Source organism: Galleria mellonella, unplaced genomic scaffold, assembly GCF_026898425.1.
Source record: "Galleria mellonella isolate WM207_F2 unplaced genomic scaffold, CSIRO_AGI_GalMel_v1 utg643, whole genome shotgun sequence".
NCBI classification, from domain to species: Eukaryota; Metazoa; Arthropoda; class Insecta; order Lepidoptera; family Pyralidae; genus Galleria; species Galleria mellonella.
The window spans coordinates 1584766-1600631 of NW_026442135.1; the positions used below are offsets into that span (position 1 = coordinate 1584766).

General features: G+C 33.6%; 1 protein-coding gene across 1 annotated transcript; it reads left to right on the forward strand.

Annotated features, from left to right (window-relative positions):
* Nucleotides 1-315: 315 nt before the first annotated feature.
* LOC113511222 (uncharacterized) lies at nucleotides 316-15637 on the forward strand (the record flags this gene model as incomplete). Its single annotated transcript, XM_052900298.1, has 12 exons — nucleotides 316-518; nucleotides 1350-1551; nucleotides 2150-2248; nucleotides 2870-3033; nucleotides 3796-3961; nucleotides 4557-4637; nucleotides 5051-5105; nucleotides 5804-5877; nucleotides 8080-11824; nucleotides 12746-12842; nucleotides 13130-13273; nucleotides 13864-15637. Coding segments are annotated over 12 exons (5175 nt in total), but the record flags the coding sequence as incomplete, so codon positions are not given.
* Nucleotides 15638-15866: the final 229 nt, after the last annotated feature.

The window sequence follows — 15866 nt, forward strand, 5'->3', positions numbered from 1 at the left end:
ATGGGGCTGCTTTTATTATTATAGAAAACATGTTAAAATTACCGCCGTCGAAAACATGGGGTCTTCTTGGCAAAGACCTCATTTCATTACTTCAATATTGGTTAGAAGTTCTACGACAACAATTAATTAAAAGTAGTAAATACTGGTGGATATTTTTAAATTGTCTTCTGAAATTTATTAAGGTAATATTATTTCAATTGATATAAAAATACCTATCTTTTCACATTATAATCTTTTCATCACTCCTAAAGACATCCTAAAACCGTATCTCTTGACTAATATTTTTAAATATGAATTTTATCAAATTGATTTTTCCATGTCCAGATATTACGTCAAAAAGATCAAGCTCTTCCAGACATTATTGTGGAAGGTTTAGCTGAATCACTTCTAGATTTGGCAACTAGTGATCACCCAGATATACTGCAGAGGCAGGAAATTCTAGCCTCTTTAAACCTGTGTTGTGCAGAGTCAAGCCGAGACATACGATTTGCACTACGGCATCACCTTGATTGCTATTTGTAAGAAAATAATGTGTGCATCAATACATGTAATAAAAATGTAACTGATCGCAGTCTGTACATGGAAGATATATAAGAAAAACTATTATAAGGGAGCTTAATGCAATAGAATAATGATTTTAAGAATTTTTGTTTGTTCATCTGTATGTTTGTGTGCGCTAATCTCAGAAATGGCTTAACCAATTTGAATGCGATGTTTACTAATGTGTTGCAGTTAGCTCCACTTAATATTTAGTATTTGTTTAATTTCAAGCGGTTCATAAATAATAAAGTTATGTCAATGTAAAGAATCACTTATAAAATACTATAAAATGACCGATCTGTTGAATTGGCTGAAACTTTATGAAGGTATTAAGTACGTAATTATCATTTAAGTATATAATACAATATAAATCCGGATTCATGAAAAGTTCCAATGGGAATGACATATGGGAAATACATAGAAACGGGCAACGCCGCGGGAAACGCCTAGTTAAAAAATAAATATATCATTTATGCCTATCCACCTACTTTATTCAAATTATGTGTTTATTCAGAAATTACGCATTACTATTGCAATATTATTTATGGCAATAATGTTTTGTATGATTTTTTTATGATTATAAGTAATTAATTTTCTATGTGCTTAAATCTCGGAAACCTCCTCCTACTTCTTTCGTAGTTCTTTATCTAAAGTTCTTCTAGTCTATTGTTTTCGACCTATCTTCTCTTTTATTCTGTCCTTTTTCACTTTTCTTAGTTCTTCACTATTAAACATATTAATAATAGATACATTACTTATGTTGTTAAAATTAAATAAAATATAGAAAACATATATGAAATGTTTATTAGCATCAAGCTTTCTGCCCTCTTGGCCACCTGTGGCCATCATCCTACCCAGTACAGCATGCTGGAGACACTACTCCGCTGGCTGCTACCTCGACAGAACATGTCTGTCAAGCAATCGGCAGCCGCCAAATGGTTCCCAGAGCATACATATCAGAGGAGCACTGTGGATTTGTTTTTGAAGAGACCATGGCAGAACTTTTTTCAGGTATATAATTAATATTATATTTATTTATTTATTTGTTCCTTATTGCACAATCAATTTTGTATAAATGGAGAGCTTAAGGTCATACGGCGTACTCTGCCATTTAATGATTAGGTAGAAACAAAAGGCTTTTGAGGGCAGTGGTGGTGAACAAACATTACAAAAAAAATTAACTTTAAACATAAATTGATATAATATAACTAAACTAAACTAGCGACTCGCCCCGGCTTCGCACGAGTGCAAAGCTAATACTATTGCCGGCCCCCCGGCCGGTACCGTCGCAACCGCTATGTTCCTGCATTTGAAATCAGTAATATCTTCGAAATTAATCATTTAAATTATATGCTGTAAGAGGTCATTTTGATCTATATTAAATACACAATGTATTTAAGGTACTTAATTGATAAGGATTAATGATGTATTGCTTAAAATTGTTTCATAAATAAACCATTATTTCTTGTAAAAAGTAAAGGATAAGAAATGGTTATTGTGGGTTATCCTTAAGACATAGATATATACCATCGGAACTTTTTTGTAGACCTTCTTAAGGTGTATAATACTGTAACACATTATAAAGTAAATTAATCAATTTTAATTCTAGGACGCTAGAGATTTTCTGAACTGTCACAACGCGAGCAGGGACCTGGTTACGTCAGTTATCTGTCGTAAACTCACTGTGGGTGATTTGATGATAGTTTCCGTAAGTACTTAATGGCATAAGATTTTCACTAGAGATTTTCTGAACGACTCAGTTATCTGTCGTAAACTCACTGTGGGTGATTTGATGATAGGGAGGACTCGACTGGGAGGAAAAGGAGCGTACTATGTTTTAAGTGTATGCTAGTATATAAGTAAATGGGGTTACTCTTGAAATAAGTTTTTTTATGCAACTTAGAATAGCAGACAAGCTGTCGGCCCACATGATGGAAAGTGGTAACCGTCGTCAATAGACCTGAGCAGTACCATGGACATAACAGAGTATACTGTTTTGCCCATTACACCCCATGTGTTGCCATTCCTGAGGACTCAGGTTGTTATTCCTCAGTCGTTTATCTATGGTATTGTTTTTTAACCTTTTTTTATGTGCTACAGCTAAAAAAGTTAACTCTCAGACTTCACAACCAATTTACACAAAACTTTAACGAATTATACACTTGTATCTTCCTAGTCTATTGATAAATGAAAACCGCATGAAAATCCGTTCAGTCGTTTTTGAGATTACGGCGGACATACGGACAGACAGACGTGGCGAGAGACTTTGTTTTATGATATGTAGAGATAGTGTATGTTTACTTAGTTATTTACTTTCTCGTCTATACAGAGGAATAACAAGCGCGATTCGTGGCTGGACTTGAATACAGCCAGCAAAAGCATATCAATTCTCATGGACGTACGGATGATGGAGGTTCTTGGGCGACCCGAGCAGCCCGCCTGTGAAACATTGCTAATTTCCAAGGATAAAGTAGAATCAGTTATCCTTTACAGGTAAGGATAGCGTAACCAATAATTACTGGGGGGAAAGGGTTTGTTAGTAATGAGATTTAACAGCATCATTGCTAGTAATAAAGCTTATCAAGTCGACCTTTACGTAGTTTCCCCTGGAAGCCATAGTGGTTAATTCTTGTTTAATTTGTCACTATGGCCCAACTGCTTTCATCTTCACCTATCACCCTTCACTGGTGCCCCGCATTAAAAAAAAAAAAACAATAATAACTATATTATTAACTAGCTATATCGCGTATTGGAGACTGAGAACCCCATTGCTAGCAATATATCCAACCAGGTCGACCTCGTCGCGGTTCCCCCTATCATGGTTAATTCCTGATGAATTCATCATGATGGGCTAACTGGCCTGTTTTCATTCTCATCGATCACCCTTCACTGGTGCTCCGCCAGCGTATTCTGTTAGCGCAGGCGGGGTTACCATACCATTTTCACACATCAAATTAAAAAAAAAAAAAAAAAAAAAAAAAAATATATATATATATATATATATATATATATATATATATATATATATCGCGTATTTTTACCGCTGTATATCTGTGTAGTGTGTGTATCCATACACTAAGTTAGGATATAACCATATTTCACGCGTGGAACCGCGCAATACAGCTAGTAAAAAATATAATTGTATTCCAAACCTCTTCTTTTTTCAAATCGGTTAAGAAAAAATATTAAGTGCTTTACGATTTTAAAACTTTGAGGACCACTGTACTGTATTGATTGATGGTTCTATTTTCCCAGGGACACAACGGACGTGACGATATCAATAAGAATGTTAACCTGTCCATCTGTACACCCATCCTCGGTGGACATAGAGGGCCGGGACGTGAAGATTGTGGTCAGCTCCAACAGCGATCTAAACAGGTTGAATACAGCTCTACAACGCGTGTTCGCTGAAAAATATCGGGTAAACACTTTAAATTATAAGTAACTCTAATTATCATTATATATATATATATATATATATATATATATATATATATATATATATATATATATATATATATATATATATATATATATATATATATATTTGTTAAGACAGAGGGAGACTTTGTACAAAAGTCGATTTTTTGGTTATCTCTGTACCGTTCGTGTTTCAACCGTGAAGCAGTTGTGTTTGCATGGCTGTGTTTCGGTTTGAAGGGTGTGATATGGCGTGAATTTACTGGGTACAGAGGAATAACACCTGAGTCCTCAGGAATGGCAACGCATGGGGGGTATCATGGGCGAAACAGTATGTCCATGGTACCGCTCATGTCTATAGTCGACGGTTACCACTTTCCATTAGGTGGGCCGTCAGCTTGTTTGCCATTCTAAGTTGTATAAAAAAATATTATACAAATATATATCATAAAAACATATATACAAATATAAATATACATACATACTTATGGATTATATGCGATAACACAAATAAACAAGATGATAAACTGCTTTCACAGCTTCTTTAAAAGATATTCGTAGACTATCTATCTTATCTTATTATACGTAATTTGTAGGTGTCGTTGGACCTAACTGCAATGCAGCCAGCTTCACCACAACCTCAACTTGACACATCTGCAGAAATCGCCAGCGGTTTGGTAAGTTCCTAGATATGCTATCATATTGTTAACAGAGAACCAATAACCTTCAGTAGTTAATGTCCTACCCGTTCAAATAATATAAAAAAAAATTAAAAAAAAAGTCTTTGTGGGTAGTTCAAAAACAACAAATGTCACTAATGTCATTTTATGTTAAAACATAATATTTATCGTATATATTTAAAAATAAAATGTCGGATAAATTTTTTTTTAAATAATTAATAACAGACTAATTTGCGTTAATGTTATAATTTTTATAGATATTTCTAAATAGTGAAATAAATTGGAAATTTATTTTAATAAGCAATAAGGTTATATACAAACGCATAAGTAATATGTGAAATTGTTAATGAAAAAAATGTACCAATCGACACGATGTGTATTAATAAAGGGGATCTATTCTATTAACGCAGGAGGAAGTTACGAGACTATCACATCCTGTGCGGGTCACAAGGCGTAAACAATCAGGTATTGTTTATATTAATTACTATGTAATTATGTATAATATTATAATATATAATTGGGTAATTATGACAATGTGTGCACCTAACCTCGGCGGCCTACAGTCGGGAGAAAGGGATTGTTAGTAATGGAGACTGAGAATCCTATTGCTAGCAATACACCCAACCAAGTCGACCTCCTCGCGGGACCCAATGAAAACTATCATGGTTAATTCCTGACGAAATCATCATGATGGGCTAAATGGCCTGTTTTCATTCTCATCTATCACCCTTCACTGGTGCTCCGTTAGTGTATACCATTAGCTCAGCTGGGATTATCATTCCATTACCATCTATTAAAAAACCTGTACAGTCGGGGGAGTGGGAGATTGTTAGTATTGCGGACTAGTCTTCCCATTGCTAGCAATATACCCTGTCAGATCGACCTCCACGTAGTCTCTCCTCGAAACAATCGTGTTGAATTCCAGGTATATTCATCACGATGGGCTAACTGACCTGTCTTTTCATTGTTACCTAGCATCCCTCACTGGTGTTCCGCCAGCGTATACCGTTAGCGTTACGGAGGGGTTACCATTCCATTATCATCTATTTAAAAAAAGTATCTTCTCCCCTATACGTGACTATTTAAGTTTATTTAGGTTATTGTTACGTTCCTGACTATGATTATACGTAATGAATGTTAATTTAAAATATTTAATTTTGTAGGCGTCATTGTTAGACCCAGGGCGCCGGTGTCACTGAAGTCACCGTCAACTGTATCTACAACGTCGCTTTTACAGGTAATGTAATATTATTTTTAAAATAAGGTAATAAGGTACATAATATTTTATGAGAAACTGAATATATACAGCAAAAGAGCAGTTGAGTTTGCATGACTGTGATTCGGTTTGAAGGTTGGGATATGGTAATGAATTTACAGGGTACAGAGGTATAGCATCTTGTTTCTCAGGTATGGCAACGCATGGGGAATTGTCATAGGCGAAATAGTATATCTGTTATGTCCATGGTACTGTTCATGTCCATTCTATAGGCGACTATTACCATTTTCCATTAGGTGGGCCGTCAGATTGTTTGCCATTCTATGTTGGATAAAAACACAAATATTCATATATATATATGAATATGTGTGTTATATATATATATATATATATATATATATATATATATATATATATATATATATATATATATATATATATATATATATATTTTTTTTTTTTTTTGATACTATACTTTCTTCTTGAAGGCAACCGTCTTCACACTGTGTACTGTAATTTTCAAGGTACCCCTGTATCCCTCACACGTCGCCGTTTCCTGAGGATTAAGATGTTATACCTGTATATTCTGTAATTTTATCGCTATATTTGTTTATTTATTCATTAGTACATATGTGTACATGGCGGACTTAATGCTAAAAGCATTCTCTCCCAGTCAACCATAGAGAAGTGTCAGAATACTCGAATGCGGTACTAGTAATTATTGATATACATACATACTAAAATTACATATATAAACGAATAAATATATATAAATAACAAATATACTTACACATATATAACATATTATTATATATTATACCCGAAATTGAGAATAATATAAAGTAATATAGAATATATCTTAGCACTGTTCAAAGCAAAACACAGCCATGCGAGCACGGCTGATTAGTGGCAGAAACATGAATGGGGTAGACGTGCCTAAGCATGCTTAATGCATCATGCATCATTAATGCTAAAAATATTGGGGGAAAGGGATTGAAACTATCATGATTAATTCTTTATGATGAATTCATCATGATGGGCTAACTGGCCTGTTTTTAATTTTTTTCAAAAAAAAAGCTTAATATTTTTCAATTAAGACTGTCCTAGCGCAATTATGGGGACTGTTTTGCGTTGTTTTGTTTTGATCTTTTAGCTTACTTAACACACCGATGGGCAGTGGCAATCGAGAGTAGTCTGGATATTGCGAAGGCCTTTGATATATGCCTGCGAGACTAACCAGGTCAATACCCTCAAGTTTCGATCTGGGGTGAACAAAATCTTGTCCAATTTAACCCCAAAAAGACACAAGTCTGCGCGTTTACCGCAAAAAAGACGCCGTTTGTCGTATCTCCTCACTTTCAGGGCACTTCCCTTGATAAAAAGTCAAGTCTAGGAATTCTGGGCGTTGATATATCTTGCGACGTCCAGTTTTGCGTCATCGGTTCTCAAAAAGTTAGGAGTGCTCTAGGGGAAACTATCATGATTATTATATCTTTATGATGAATTCATCATGACGGGCTAACTGGCCTGTTTTAATTTTTTTCAAAAAAAAAAAAGCTTAATATTTTTCACGTTTTTTCGTATTAAGACTGTCCTAGCGCAATTATGGGGACTGTTTTGCGTTGTTTTGTTTTGAGGATCTGTTCGTTAATTTAAAAAACGAACTTTTGTCTGACTTGGGTCGTGTGTGTTTTGGGTAGTAAATCCAAATGTTCATAGTTAGTCCCAATTTGAGGATTACACGATTAGTATATTTGTGTGAAAAAAGTCTAATTATTTTTTTCTTACTCAATATAATATTTCAGTTTCAAACGTACAATGCTACAATGCGCGGAACAATATAATGAAAGGCGCAAATGGACATTCGTCACGTTTGTGTGATAGTACGCTATTTTCATAAATACATAAGTAGATTAGGCACACAAAATATAGATAATTAGAATAACCTGGCGTTTCCCTATACTGTACTAAATGTATTAAAAAAATAATCAGTATTATAAAGAAATTAAACAAAAGAGACCGAAAATTATTATGCGGGGAATTCCAGGATATTCTAATTGTCAATATTTTGTTATATATACCTACAATTTTCTCAATAAAATGTTAGAGATGTATGCATTGATCATTATACAATAGCAATTAAGTACTGATCTCTATAAAATTATTTTAGATTAGTTTATCAGTAGGTAACTTTATAATATTATTTTATCAAAATTGTTACAGCTACGAGAAAAACTATCTAATTTGCCTACCTATAGATATGAAAAGGAGACAGCAAAAGTATGCGCTTTTCCTGAACTGTCCAGTGTTAGTGAATTAACTGAAGTTGACGATAGAGAAAGTATCTTCAGCAATATCACGTACAAACGACGTCATTGTGGTCAAAACAATTTTCGAAATTTTGAAAAAAACTCTCAAAGTGACGGCGAGAAATATAATTCTAGAAAATGTTTATCTCCTGTGACAGATGAAGAGCATTCCAATAGTTGCCTATTAGTAGCTACAGTAGGGTCTGATGAGGGTATCATCAATGACACGGTAGAACGCTTGTCAAAAAGTAAAGATTACAAAAATGATAATATAGTAGATTTACTTGTTCAAGAAGCTTTGCAAACTATAGAGACCGTAGTTCAAGACAGTGGTTTATATAGCAACGACAATAGAAAAACACAAGATGTACAAAAACAAACTAATGCCGAAGCAATGGAAAAAAATTCTGAATTAGCAAAAAATGTATCAGTACTTCAAACAAATAATGATACAAAAGTGGTTATACAATCGCACACTGATGATTCAAATGAAATACAAGAGACTCCATTGAATTACGTAAACATAAGAAGAAAGAAGACAATGAATGATGATCATAACAGAAAAGAGCATGTTGAAGATGTTGTAAATAAAAATAAAATGCCAGTATTTGATGAAGAAATAGTTGAAAAGTTCTTTGCGCAACATATAGAAGATAGAGGTGGAAATATTGTGGTAAGTCCCACTCTGGCTAGAAAAATCAATGAAACTAGTTCAGAAGGTAGCAATGAACAATTGGAGACATTTCTTACTTTTCATGATGATTATATGAATGCTGGTACAGTTTATGATATGGAAATAATTGAGTGTTTAAATAACATTGTGGATAAAGTCTGTAGTGATTTGGATAAGTGTGAGGAACTTTTGAATCGAGATATTTCGGGCGCTGATGTAATTAGAACAAAGAATCTTAAATCTGACTCCGAAGAAAATATTCCGTTAGGTGATCTAAGTAATATTGAGAAAAAAACCAGAGCGACACCAAAGAAAAAAGGATCTAAGACGAAGACAAGTATTAAACTTACATTTAACACTAAAAAGGATAAATTAACCAAAACACGTGCAAAGAAACAGAAGGATAGACTAGATATAAAATCTATTAAAAAAATGTCTCCTATTCCTGAAATAAATCTTACTACAGAAGCAGAAGTAGCGAAGAAAGTAACAAATAATGCAAATACTGATATTGGAACAGTATTGTCTCCAGTTAGAACTAGCGAGTTTGATTTGCCATTGATACATAGAAAACGCAAGCTATATTCTCCTAAAGAAGGAGAGATAGAATTAAGAAAACAGATAAGTGAAATAGAACCGCCATTAATCCACGCTTCTGAATCTAAAGATTCAAAAAATATAAACATTAAAACTAAAGGTTACGACTTTTTATCTACTTGTTATAAGGAAATAGAGAAGGAGCGAAATAAGAACGTTCGACAAACATGTTTGCGGAAAACTAGATCTAAGAAAATAAGGACGCCTTCTCCTAAAACACAAAAAATGAATGAACTTTTTGATAAACTAAAAAAAGATGTAAATAACCAAGATGTAATATTAGCAGATAAGAAAACTATTGATAAAGATTTGGCAATATATAATTTTACGAGTGATAGCGAAGATGAGAATTTTATGAAGAAAAAAATTGATATCAAAAAACGTGTTAGTTCAACTACAATCGGAAGTGACTCTACTGTATCTCGCTATGGACGATTAAAGAACGTAGTAAATAGTAATAAAAATACATCTTCGGATGTAATTGTGAAACCTAAGAAACAAGGAAAAAAAGTTGTTAGGCGCAAAAAAACAAAGTCTAGAAAAGCTTACAATTTGGTTGATGAAAGAATGAGAGAAGCTCCCGCTGAAGTTCTCAACACGTCATTTGTGGTCGAAAAACCTGTTATAGTTAATAAAGAACCAGAATTACTATTGGAAGTTGCACCTGAAATGGAAGTTATAACCGAAAATGAAAATAAATCCAATAAAATTTTACCACAAAGAAAGGCAAAGAAAACCACAAAACTTGATATGTCCTTAAAAAAGAAAAAATCTGCAATAAAACCTAACATGGAAGTAATTACTAGTGATGATAGAACTACCAGTCCACTGCCTGGTTTGGTAGTTGAAACAGTAACATATGATAAGGGCGACGCTGATGATTCGGTAAGTACACAAATGATTGCGAAATTCAAGAAAATATATCAAGAAGGTCCAGAATGCCCTTATGAAACAAATACAACACAAAATTTGTTAGATGCAGAAAATGTAAATTACAGCTCTCAACATTTAAATATCACCGATGATTTAAATGAGATTGACTATACCGATATGATTTCTAATACGAAGAAAATGAAAGTGATAATAGAGCCAATTAATACAAATAGTGAAAATAAAAACAAATCAAAGGAAAATACGGAAATAGCTGAACAGTCGAATCAAATTGTTCAAGTAGAAATCCACAAAGAAATTACAAATTCTAAAGTTAAAGATAAGAAAACCATTAATTCAAGTATCCAGTTAATCGGAGGCGAAATTGATAAAGACAGTAATACACAAAAATTAAAACCCAAATCTAGAAAAAGCAAAACATCAGAATACATTCAATATATAGAAATAATGAGTAATACAGACGCAAAATCAGAGAAGTCCATAGCTACAGTAGGAAACTATCCCATTACAGGACACGGGGACTCTGATGAAGCTCCTCCTGATTCAGGAGAATTAGCACAAAAAGTAGACTCTAGAAATTTAGAACTAGAAGACTTAGACCAGTCCATGAAAGATTATTATCTTAAACTACGTAATGAAATATTTAAACCCCTTAACATTGGTTCTAGACGATCCTCTAAGTCAAAAGGTGCACAAAATTTAGACCTAATTGATAATGACGATAAGTCAGAAACTATTAAATCTCCAGTGGTTTCATTGAAACGATTACAATATGATGATATTAGTAAATGGTTGCCGTCAAGAAGAAATTCTTCGGAAACTTCCATTTCAACATATAAAGTCCCGTCTCCCGTTAAAAAAATGCCACCAATAAAACCAATAGTGTCTCAATTTATGCCTTCCAACAACACTAGCTTTTCTAGTGGTACAGACAAACAAATCGAAATTAATATGGATATAAATCCAAAACAAATGATAAATATTAGAAATACTGATAATTTTAAAGAAAAACCAACAAAAATTAATTTAAATGAGTCACTTTCCCCTATGGAAAGTAATAAAGCTACTACGCAAACTAATCGCAGATCTGTTATATCACCCATAAAACTGTTTGACGAATGGGCATTAAAAAATGATAAATCGATCCCAAAATTAAATGAAAAAACAAAAATTGTATCTGTCGATGTACACAATGTGCTGTCCTCACCTGAGATTCAAGTTTGTGATAAATCTAGATCAGATTCATCAATAGAATCTAGAAGGCACACATTGAGCAAGGTCACACGTCGTGTTAATAAACCTCATTCAATTATTACGAGTGTAGACTCTAAAATTAGTTCACCAACAAGAGTGGAAACTAGAAGTGGCTTAAAAAGAAAGCCGGGCAGTTCAGTCAGCGATATTTCCAAAAAAAGAAGAATGGATACAGCTGAGTTGTCCCAAAGCACGACTGTTTCGAGCGTCGATGATTGGCTTAGAAAAAATGCTCTTAGTACAGGTAATGTTTATTTTTAATACAACTGATAAAGCATGAGGTGAAGGTAAAATCAAAATCGATAGTATATTTTAAAAGAATTAATCTACCAGCGAAATTGAATATTTTCACCAAAGAAAAACGACAAAATTTTATGCCTCCCACACTAATTTATGTTCCATTTCTTTTTATAACATTATATGGATAGTACAGGTGATTCTTTGTTTTATTTACCGCTAACGATTTCACCTATATATTTTATCAAATATGGTTCTATTTTGCGAAGTCCATATTATTGGTTGGTTGGCTAGTTTTAAGTCTGTTATCAGTATGCACAAGGAGACTCAAAACAAAAGTCGATATAAGATTAAATGCGCTTCTTATGATAGTAGAGAATAGCATACAAACTGACGTAAAATATTAATATTCGCTTGTACTAATAGCATCGTCCTTCCACTATCCCTTTGTGTTTTTTTAATGAAGTGGTAATCCCGTCTGCACAATCAATATATCGTCATAGTCGTAGAATACTGACGGATCTGACAAAGATTAAATACAAAGATCCGTCAGTATTCTACGACTATGACGATATGCTGATGGGGCACCAGTGAGAGATGGTAGACGAGGATGAAAACATGTTAATAGGCCACCATGATGAATTTTACAAGAAATAACCATGATGCTTTCTATGGATAACCGTGTGGTGGGTGACCTAACCAGCAATATAGCTGTTAAACCCTGTTACTAACAATCCCTTTCCTCTCAGTTTACGTGGCTTACGCGGAATTTTGGTTACGATTTTGTTTTTCGTATTTGCTCTGCTCTCATTCCATAAGCATAATGTGAACCGCTGTTTAAGTCTCTAATCTACATAATCAAATTGTGAAATTTTAAACATCACCATAACACATTTGACACTTGTTAGTATATATTTATCGTTTTCAGCTGGAAGTATAACTCTATCGTGTAGAGATAGCATTCAGAATGTAATGGAAAAGCTCGACACAACGTTGCAAGAGATACATCAGAACACAAGCAAAAAGTAAGTTCTAGTAAAAGTAAGTAATACTCGTAGTTTAATCAAACTTTCGTATTTTTTATGTAACTAGGAATGATAGAAAAGGTGACTATCGTACTGGAAAGTGGTAACAGGACCATGGATTCCGTTGCTATTCCTGAGGATTATGACGTTATGTCTCTATATCTTTTAATTACTATATCCTATGGTTTAAACCGAAATACTGCATGACTGTACAGTTGTTTCGTTTCAAGAATTATAATTGTAAGTACTTATAACAATTTTAAATAATATATTTTTAATTAATCTAGGTTCGTACATATGTTCGTCGATGCCCAAAAACAACTGTGCGAGCAGAAAGCGGAAAGACGCGAGCTTTACAAGCAAGTTTCGTCCGATATAGTGGCTGAGGTGGTTAGAATCATGGATGCCAAGATTGCTGACTTAGAGAAAAGGTATGATTTAATACTGTCAGACATCAGAGGGCGCCACCCTCACACAAGTAGTAGTAGTAATACTGTTAGAAATTTTAATAGTGCAGATCGACAGAGAAGCCGTGAAGATATTTAATCGTTATTATTTGAAACTTGACTTTAGCTACATAGCATACGACTGAAATTGGTATAATAAATTAAACGGTATACAAAGCATCAATATTGCAATCAATAAGTAGTGCTCGTCGCTGCTACTCCATTGGTTTGGGTTGATCTTCATACGGAATTTATTATAAGAAGTCATAAGAAATGCCTAGGGAACCAACCGCGATATAGAAGTTTGAGAAAAGGGAAACTCCAAGTTATAAATAGATAGATATTAATTTCCAATTCCATTCTCCAAAAGTTTACAATACTAAACTTATTATAAATACAAACAATTGCAAGAAAATATTACAGTGAGAAAACTATTATATTCTTTCTCAGCTTGAGAGAGTCTGGCTACAAAATTATTAGTGGGCAAAAAACTCTGCCTTATGTATAAAAATCTAATGGATTATTGATGCCCGTCCGTCCATTTATAATAATAAATAAAATACTGTACTTTATAGGTCGCAAGAAATGGACAACATATTCATAAATCAACTGAAACAGAGAGCCACCGACTTGATTCGTGAAGACTGTAAACAGAAGCAAACTATGGTCGTACTGTTGAGGGAGGACTTGCAAGCCCTTATGAATCAAATGAAAAAGTAAACAATGTTTATATATTGGCATTTCGCTATTGTGTTGTTTAATTGAAGCCAAAAATATTTTAGTAAAAATAATTGTTCGGTTTTTATAATATTCGTCTAAAGTCGAAGCCAAAGATCCAAATATCAGGCATTTTAAAGCACTGGAGCGGTTACGATATAATTTCAGCGTGTAAATTTATAGGCGACTACGTTAAGCTGAATGCGCGCGAAGTCAAGTAGGCACGTTTTGCTGAATGCACGCGTAGTCGACTACGTTTAGCTGAATACTTACGTTTTCAACTACGTTTCGCTAAGTACGCGCGTAGTCAACTATGTTTTGTTAAATGTACGCGTAGCTGACTGTATATCACTGAATGCGCACGAAGCCGACTGCGTTTATCACGTTTTCAACTACATTTCGCTGAATGCGCAAGTAGTCAACTACGTTTAGCTGAATGTACTCGTAGTCGATATGTGGTCGAAACGCGGTAATTCAAAATGATAGGCAGTTGAATAGCAAGTTGAAAGTTCATACAATGATGAATTTAAAATTACTGTGACGTCAATGTCGTCTGTTCTAAAATCTGAAATCTGTTCTAATTCTTGTTGACTTGTACAGCTTAATATAAAGTAGATCTTACATAAAGCTAGGGCCTTACCAATTGTTAAGATAGATTGAATGTTGAACATTTATCATTATTTTTTGGCATCCATCCGTTTGGATTCGGCTTTTGGCTTAATTTGGTCAATGACAATTTGAAACTCTGATAGTGTTATTTGGCTGAACTGTCGGTCAGCCGTTTATTTTAACTTTTCTTATCAAAGACATTTAAAATTTAAGTATATTTTTAATAATAATTTTAAGTAGATAGGTATTATAGTAAACGAGAAAAAACTACTGTGTCATTAATATGTGAGTACCCAAAGTAAGTTACAAATAATTATCAGACTAAATAATTTAATTGTAAGAGTGTAACAGGCTGCGTTGCTAGTGGTGATTTATTTTATCCACTTGATGGTAAAAGGCAATTATAATTTCGTAAAACTGTCACCTGCCAAACAGTTATCTATTTCTAGTTGCAATGTAGGCGTTATATTCAATTTCATCAATTCATAATTAGGAATGCAAATGTTTGAGGGAAGCATAGTATTATATCTATTAATAAAGTTATTCATGTCTATGGACTAACTTTTGCCATAGATTTTTTAATTTTTTTGGAAAAATTCAAATTGGCTGTCAAAGTAGGCATTATCTTTAGCATCTTTGAAATTATTTTCCAGAGATCTGGTTCTTTATAAAAGACTTCTAAAAAGATTCACTTCTAAGTTGAGCTTGTGCCCGCGCCCAGAAGTGGGCAAGACCCAACCAGCTTCCCCTATGTCTCTATGGTTACAGTTTTATCGCTTCTTATTAATAAATGAAGATTCTTCACGTATCTAGTTGATGACACGGAACCGTTTTTCTCGTCTGAAACATTATGTATAGTATAATACATATAATTTTAATTCTGTTATCAATTACTGTTATATTCAGCGTAATGTTCTATAATTTTTGGTTGAGATGGTAATTAGCAAATTAATTTTAATTTGTAAAAAATGGGTTATATTGAATAAGAGTATAATTGTTTTATTAAAGTTATTTTTTAATATATGAAGCGTATTTATTGTACGATAAATTGGTTTGTACCCATTGAATTAAATCTTGGCCGCATACAGCTTTGGAATACGATATGTTAATGAAAGACTTAGTGGTCTAGAAGAGGGAGACTAACTACAGAACTTCTGGGAGGGAAGGGATTGTTAGTAATGGAGACTAAAATTCCCATTGCTAGCAACCAACCAGGTCGACCTCCTCGTGGTTCCTCCTAGAAACTATCATG